At 35.3% G+C, this 7,997-nt stretch overlaps 1 protein-coding gene across 1 annotated transcript in view; it reads left to right on the top strand.

Moving 5' to 3' along the window:
* The first annotated feature begins 281 nt into the window (after positions 1-281).
* Positions 282-7,997, top strand: part of LOC145294067 (exocyst complex component 3-like) — a 100,295-nt gene continuing 92,579 nt past the window's right edge. The window contains exons 1-4 of the mRNA XM_080141068.1: positions 282-474; positions 3,040-3,185; positions 6,163-6,219; positions 6,738-6,850. Of these exons, the coding sequence (XP_079997194.1) occupies positions 3,084-3,185; positions 6,163-6,219; positions 6,738-6,850 (272 nt within the window). The 5' untranslated portion in view covers positions 282-474; positions 3,040-3,083. The remainder of the gene's footprint in view (positions 475-3,039; positions 3,186-6,162; positions 6,220-6,737; positions 6,851-7,997) is intronic.

The raw sequence follows: 7,997 nt of genomic DNA, 5'->3' as shown, positions 1-7,997 counted from the left end.
CAAGTATAAGTCCTAGTACTGTTAAATATTATGAGAAAAAGAAGATACTTTGACTATGATTGGATGCCCCTCTCTCAACTTTGGACGCCCAAAGTGCCTCGCACGTCGTTTACGCTCCCCTGCCTCTTCGGCACGTCAATGTTCGTACGTTTCTCTCAGTAAAAATAATGCAGGCTGAACTCGAACCCTGTACTCGAGCCCGCGCCTGTAACCATTAAACCATGTTCAAGGGAGATAATTCAGTGTTCAATTTAATTCCATTCGGTCGAGGCTTCAGAGTTATCTTTTCATGGAGCCGGAAGTAGATTTTTTAACATTTGAGACCTAAACTCTTTTTGTCATTTTAATTTCTATTTAGAAATTAGTTTTCTCCAAAAAGGAATACGAAAGAAATAGATAAAACAAAAACAACAACACACAAACATGTAAAGGTGTACGTTAGTCAGTTTGCTTATCATAACTATTATTGATCACGTAAGTTTACAATTTTTTTTTTTTTTAAATTATAAACCACAAAACTTGAAAAAAAAAAAAAAAAAAGGTGTTTCTGTTTTGGTTTCTGTTTTTGTTTCCATCAATGGATTTCTTTAATAATAACAAATTCAAAATGAAACGGTTGTTTACATTTTATACGAATTGTATTCATACATTTAGTGTACGCATGTGTTGCTTAGGGATTCTTCGTTTCGTTTGCAGTATTTAAAAAAAATTTTTTTAGTTTCGTTGTAATGTAAAAAACATTAATAAAATAAACATCGCATAATCGCCCGAGAAAGAACCGAAAACATTTATTTTACAAATCTTTATCAATAAAATTATGAGTATGAATTTGTGTAGAACAGGCGTATTTAGCAGAGATTCCTGAGTTTTGACAACAAATTCCGGCTTGGTTGAAATTTGCAGACGCTAAACCTACCCCTTTCGTTAGTTTACCTTGTTTGTGGATTTGTACACATTTTCCGATAAAGAATAAAATATTATTATTATTATTATTATTATTATTATTATTATATTTCTGGTGCTTATACAGAAAACATAACGTGCTATTTTCTTAATAGTATTTTCAAGCTAAATTACAAAACCCCCTCCTATCCCCACGTTAACAATGACTTTTGTTTATGAAATTGTTAGGTGAAAGTACAGAATAGTTACAAAATACCATCTCCTCTCCATGTTAAGAATGGCTTTCTAAATATTAGCGTTATTATTTTAACACGGTACTTTCTTTATATAAGTACCATCTCGTAGTCTGTCCATTCCACTTTTTCTCGGAAACTATTGGGCCGATTTGGCTGATATTTTGTATGGACCTTTTTATAAGGTGCAGCGAACTAAATATTATAGCAAGATTCTTGACTTTTACACTGTCAATCATACGACAGATGTTTAGAATTTGTCTAATTGTTGATTTGTTTTGTCCGAATAAATTTTGTTTTATTGGAAAGGTTTGCCCAGCTCAGAGTGAATGCAATTCAACAAAAGTAGATTTTGGATTTTGAAAGCAATTGTGATGAGTTAACCCTTTATAGTTTATTGTTTGGTTAAGGACTTGCTTCTTTAGAAAGAGGAGTAGATAACCTTTGGTTCTGCACTTCATGGGATCTGATCATGGTGATAAACAAACACTAGAGGATGACCTCCAATCTGTGGGGTGGGGGACAAAAATGGATGGTCACATTCAATGCTGCCAAGACTAAACTTGTTTCCTTCAATAATTACAAGAAACCTTCTCTACCACCAATAGCAATGGCCAATGACTCTTTATCTGAAAGTATATCTTTAAACACCTTGGCCTAACGTTCTCAGGAAACATGAGTTGGAACAATTACATTGAAAGCATTGCCAGAATCGCTGCGAAAAAGGTAGGCTCTCTCTACCATGCTAGAAAACTACTAACACCTGAAAGTATCCTGTACCTCTATAAGGCCATTATTTGCCCATGTATGGAGTATTGTCATATTTGGGTTGGTGCATCGACTACTAGTCTCTCGCTCCTAGACAAGGTTCAAAAGAGAGTTGTCAATCTGATAGGTCCTGAATTGTCCTCTAATCTTCAGCCCCTGTCCCATCGACTAAATGTTACATCCTCTGCCTGTTCTACAAGTATTTTGATGGTGAATGCTCTGACGAACTGCAAGGACTTGTGCCTCCACTCTCTACAAACCTGACAGGCAGCTAAATCCCACCCCCACACAGTAGAGATCCCCAGATGTAAAAGCGCTTTCTACTCCAGTAGTTTCTTCCCCAGAACCGCTAGACTTTGAAATTCCATTCCAGGTCCCTGCTTCCCCAACTGTACTGACATGCAGAAGTTCAAGTGTAACGTGAATCGACACCTTGCTGCCCAACTCCCTACATATTACCCCAGTAGCTGTTGCCCCTGATAGTAGTCCCCTACACCAAAGTGGCAATGTGCTTTTGGGGTGAAAATGTAATACAAAAATAACATAAAATAAAGGATTAAGGATCGCCTAGAATCTAATTGATAAACTTGATTACAAAAGGTGAGCAGCTCAAGGTCATCTCTTTGCTCAGCAGAAATGTTATCAAATCCACAAGCTTTATTTACTTTTTTCACCCACTTTTTCCCCTTTCCCTACTATCTTACCCTTCTTTTCCTTCTCTTTATCTCTGCCTTCATTTTCCCCTTCTTTATTTCCCCCTCCCTTTTATATCCTCCTCTCTTATATCACACCTCTTTCCCCCCTTTCTATTTTCTTTCCCTTCCCTTGTCTAATCTCCACTCCTCTTCTTGCCCTTTTTTTTCATCCTCTTACCCTTCCTTCTCTTACTCTTCTCTCTTCTTACACCTTCTTTTCTCTCCTCTCTTTTACGTATATCATTTGCTTACTCCCAGTACTTCTCTTAACATTCAACCTTTCTTTACATCGTTCACCTTTCATGATGTCATCCAGTGTGCACAGTAACAAGCAAGTTAACACACAACAAGCAAAATCCACAAACTTTTAACAGTTTAGAGACAGATGATACATATATAGACGCATTTATTAATTCATTTCTTTTCTTTTATGTATTTAGATCAACAAGAATTGTCTTCTTGCTGTGAGCAACCCGTCCTCATCATGGGAGATCCCAGTCCTTCACCTCCTGCTCCCCTGGATCTTGGGCGTTTGGAAGCAGAAGCCAGAGCCAATGCAGCAAAACATGTCTCAAGCCGATTTCAGGTAGACTAATTACATTTAAATATTACTTTTTCTTTTTTGCCTTATTTTCAAATTATGTTTTTTCCATTTGTCTACATATGTAGTAGTGATAAACATTGATTTCTATTTCTTCTGATGGAGAGCAACCCGACTAATCAGATTATGTGGTGTAGTAAAAAAAAAATTACTGTTTCTTTTTCTGTAAGTCATTGTTATTCTCAGCTAAATATTCAGTTCTTATCCAAAATTTTCCCTATATTAAAAAAACAAAAATAAAGAAAAATCTGTACATCTGTACAGTGTATGTATCCATAACGAAACAAAATACGAAAATATCATATTCCAAAAATCACATAAATTGGTCAAGTTTTTTTTTTTTTTTTACATAGGCATCACCACATTATCAAGACCCAGAGGCCACTCAAGGATAAGGGTTAAAGAGTGTACAGTAGAAATTGGTCAATATAGTAATCATTAGTAATGAAAATTTGGTAAATTTGATAACTTATATGGAACGGCTCATCAAGAACTTATTTACTTTAGACTTGAACACAACCATATTGTAGTCAGCCGGAAAGCAGGAATACGGAAGACAATTCCACAGGCGTGCAGTTCTAAGAAAGAAGCTTTGTTCATGGAATCTACGTTTAGGTTTAGGCACAGATAAAGAGTGGGGGAAATTATTGATAGTGTTTACAGCTAGACGAGTGTTTCTTGTGAAAGTTTGGCGAGGGGGGACCATAGATTGAAGCTCAGTTGAACACTTTCCATGAAAATAACGATACATCAGAGACAAACTCGCAACATCTCTTCTGTGAGATAGAGGTTGCAAGGAGGAGAAAAGGACATCTCCTACGAGGCTACGAAGTCTATTTTGAACTCTATCAAGGCAGGCCAAGTCCTTTCTAGCAGCTCCTGCTCAGATGTGGCAACAGTATTCCATCCTTGGACGTACCTGGCTCTTATATAGATAGAGAATAGCATCAGCAGTGAGATATCTACCGGATCGATAGAAAGATCCCACCATTTTTCCAGCGGCCTTGGCAACAGATTTGATATACGTGTTCCATTTAAGATCAGGAGTAATGGTCAAGCCCAGAAGCTTGTCAAAACTTGAGGCCTCCTGAAGACGAGAGCCATTCATTTCAATTGATGACAAATGTGGATTAGAATGTTGATGATGTAAAGAGAGAAGTTTTATTTTATAAAGAAAAATAAAGAAAATCATTTTAAGGTGCTTAATAGAGGCATAACAACAGAAATATAATAAGTATGGTTATTGTTGAGTTATCTCCCTTGTTTTTTGAAAAAAAATTTTTCCAAATGGGGGTTGAGACAGTCACTCCTCGGAAAATCCAAATTTGGATTTCTTATTTAAAATAAATTTATTTAATTTATTTACATGATTTTTGGAATATAATATTATTGTTTTGTCACAAGTATATACATCATGCAGAGTTTTCTTTCTTTTTTTTATATGGGGGAATACTGGATGAGAACAAAATATTCTTTAAACAAACCAAGTATGTCTGATGTTTCTTTTTTATTTCAAATTACAGTAATTTAATTCTTTCATTAACTCTTATCCTTGAATAGTATTTGGGCCTTGATAAGCGATGACTCCCTTGTAAAAAAAATATATATATAGAGGGTCCGCCAATGAATCAGGAAGATTTTAAAAGTTAATTAATTATTGCAAAAATAGATTTTAACAACTTTATCATACATAAATGGAATCTATGTTCTTTACCATTTTTTTGAATGATGAAGCAATAGAGGATAGCATTGTGGGAGGGAGGGTAAACCTTACCTTCAGGCGTGAGTTATCATGGAGCATCTGGTATTGAGCGGAGGAAAACTCTTGAGGAGCCCTTTCATGCTCAGAAAGTAACGGTATGGTGTACTATGTCTGCAAGAAGCATTATCGGTCCATTTTTTTTTTTTTTTAATGAAAATGAGACTGGTAATGCAATCGTTGTAAATGCTCAGTGCTATGTCAAGATGAATAACTTTTTCACTCCTCAACTTGCCTGTTTTGCAACAAAATGGAGTTGCAAGTCACATGGCAAGAATTTCCATCGATGCCCTTAATGCTTTATCTTCAGGTTGTGCCATTTCTCGCAACGGAAATATCCTTTGGACCCCTGGTTCACCAGATTTGAGTGCTTGTGACTATTTTTTATAGGGTTATCTTAAAACGAAAGTGTTCTAAAGTGACCCACCTAGAACAGTTCTGGCTCTCAAAGAATGCACTGCAAACGAGATTGAGGCAATACCGGTAAATATGCTGCAAGAATTCACGGAGAACTTTTACATCTGAATCCAAGAATGCCGTGCCACTAATGGTACCCATTTGAAAGAAGTAATCTTTAAAAAAATAGCATTTAAAAAAAAAAATGCTAACGAACATAGATTCCATTTATGTATAATGAAGTTGTTAAAATGTATTTTTTCAATAATTAATTAATTTTTAAAATCTTCCTGATTCATTGGCGGACCCTGTGTGTATATATATATATATATATATATATATATATAAACATTATTCAAATCAATAAAAGAATGTAACTTTTTGAAATCTTATATTATTTTTATTTAATTTTTTTTTTATCTTTTGAGGTGAGGTTTCATAATTTGTGTATTCATCTTTTTGCGGACTCATCTTCATAGTTGTTTTTATTTCACAATAACAACAACTATTAAAATGAGGATAACAGTCCAAAACAATTTTATGAAAATCTATTTATTTAAAGTTTTATTATTTTAGTTAACAGAAGAAGGAATTCGATTTTGGAACAACTGATTTAAAAGTGGGCAATGTTGAATTTTGTTACCTTAGCTATGTTAGATTAATCATCAGTCACAGTCATTGCTGATTGGACAAAATGGATGAAAGCTAATAGCGTACATGTGAACACAAAGTGCCTGTATTTTTATATAGATACAAACAACAGAAAAACATTTACTGACTGTTTTAACTTTGTCATTTCTCTTGCAGCGTCCTGAACAACTGGAAAAAGTGGACCAATGCCGAAGACGAGTGGCACAAAAAAAGGTAAATTACTTTGGCATTCTCTTCTCATGCCTTGTCTTGTGATTTCTATTAAAAACATAATTTACTAGTGTTGGAGATGCCCCTCTATGGGATTAATGAACTATCTCCTGACGTCACTTACCGGTAACAAGTACCGGTGCCTGGCAGTCAGAGTTTGGTACACAGCTAAGCAGGTCATGTGCAAAAACACCAACAGTTGAGGAATGGTATTGCTCAACCTGCCTTGCCTGTAATATATGTGAATACATGTTTGTTTCTAAGAGTCCTATGTTCCTTTCGTTTTTATTACCATTTAACACCATAACAAACAGTTTTCTTATTCTAAACGAGGCTGGCTTCTGATAACTAATGTCTAACATAAAAGTGTGTGTCACTCTTGTATGGCTGACATATTCACAAATTGTATTTCAGCTTCTCTTTTTGTCTTCCACAGAATTTGTTTGTGATCCTTTGTCGGTTTAACTTTCAAGCATGTATGTAACATTGTTCTCAGTTTTGTTTTCTTCATTCTCGTACAGGCTTCTGTGGAGGCAATGCTGAAAACTGCCGTTCAGTCTCAGTTGGATGGAGTAAGGACAGGACTTCACCAACTCCAATCTGCTCTCCAGAATGTCTACGAGATCAAGAGGAGGTCAGTACTACTGTTCTTTTAAGACATTTGTCCATATGGTTTGTTGGGTTGAAATAATTTTTTTAGAAGGGATGGGGCATCCGCATGAGTAAAATAGCAAAGTTCACAATAGTATTTTAAAAGTTCCATGAAATTTTTTTTTTTTAAATGTATTTATTGCAAGAAATAATTACATTTCTACTATGCTTAAAATATATAAAAATCAACATGTCTGAATCATCATAGTGCAACTTTGTTAACCAGGTCTATTCTGTTGTTGGCATTGGTTTCTCCAATTCTTGTTAGAATCAGGAGCACATATGAGGCTATTCTTTTCTTTTTTATTTTATAAACGGATCACCATTTATCAAGGCCTGGAGGCCACTTAAGAATAAAGGTTAATGTATGTACAGTACTCACTGGAACAATAGCGTAGTAATCATTAGTAATGGAAACTTGCAGAACTTTGTAATCAGCTGGTAAACAGACAAGTGGAACAGAATTCCATAGGTGGGCGGTTCTAGGAAACAAGCTTTCTTCATGGAATCCATGTTTAGGCACAGATAGTGGGGAAAATTATTCATAGTGGTTTTAGCTAGGTGAGTGTTTTTTGTGAAAGATTGGCAAGGAGCGACCATCTCTACAAATCTACTATTAGATCTTGTATGGAGTATTGTTGTCATATTTGAGCTAGTGAATCTCTGTCCCATTTTGAGAGTTCTTGAGAATGTGCAAAAACATATCTGCAAATTAATTGGTCCCACTCTATCTTCTTCTTTGCAACCTCTCCCTCACAGACGTGATGTTGCTAGTCTCAGTCTTTTTTATAAATAATATTATGGTATATGTTCTTCAGAATTGTCTGATCTGTTCCCTGCTTTTTTTTTTTTTTCATGCTCGTTTAACTCCTTGGTGTAGTGGTCTTGACTTATTCGCTGTTTTGATACTTCGTTGTAACACAGTTTCCTATTCAAATAACATCTTTCTAAAAAGCACAAGCTTGTGGAACTCTCTTCCTGCTGACTGTTTTTTTTCCATACTTTTAACCTTGGTCTTTTCAAGACTAAGGCTAATAGGCATCTCCTGTCTTTGCTACAATCATCTTTCTTTCTTATTAGCTCTTTACATTAAGTGGCTTCATGCCTTGTATGGAGCGATTTCCAGAAAA

The sequence above is a fragment of the Euprymna scolopes genome, chromosome 15 (assembly GCF_053919585.1).
Source record: "Euprymna scolopes isolate OS-2025 chromosome 15, ASM5391958v1, whole genome shotgun sequence".
NCBI classification, from domain to species: domain Eukaryota; kingdom Metazoa; phylum Mollusca; class Cephalopoda; order Sepiida; family Sepiolidae; genus Euprymna; species Euprymna scolopes.
This window is presented reverse-complemented; position numbering and strand designations above follow the sequence as displayed.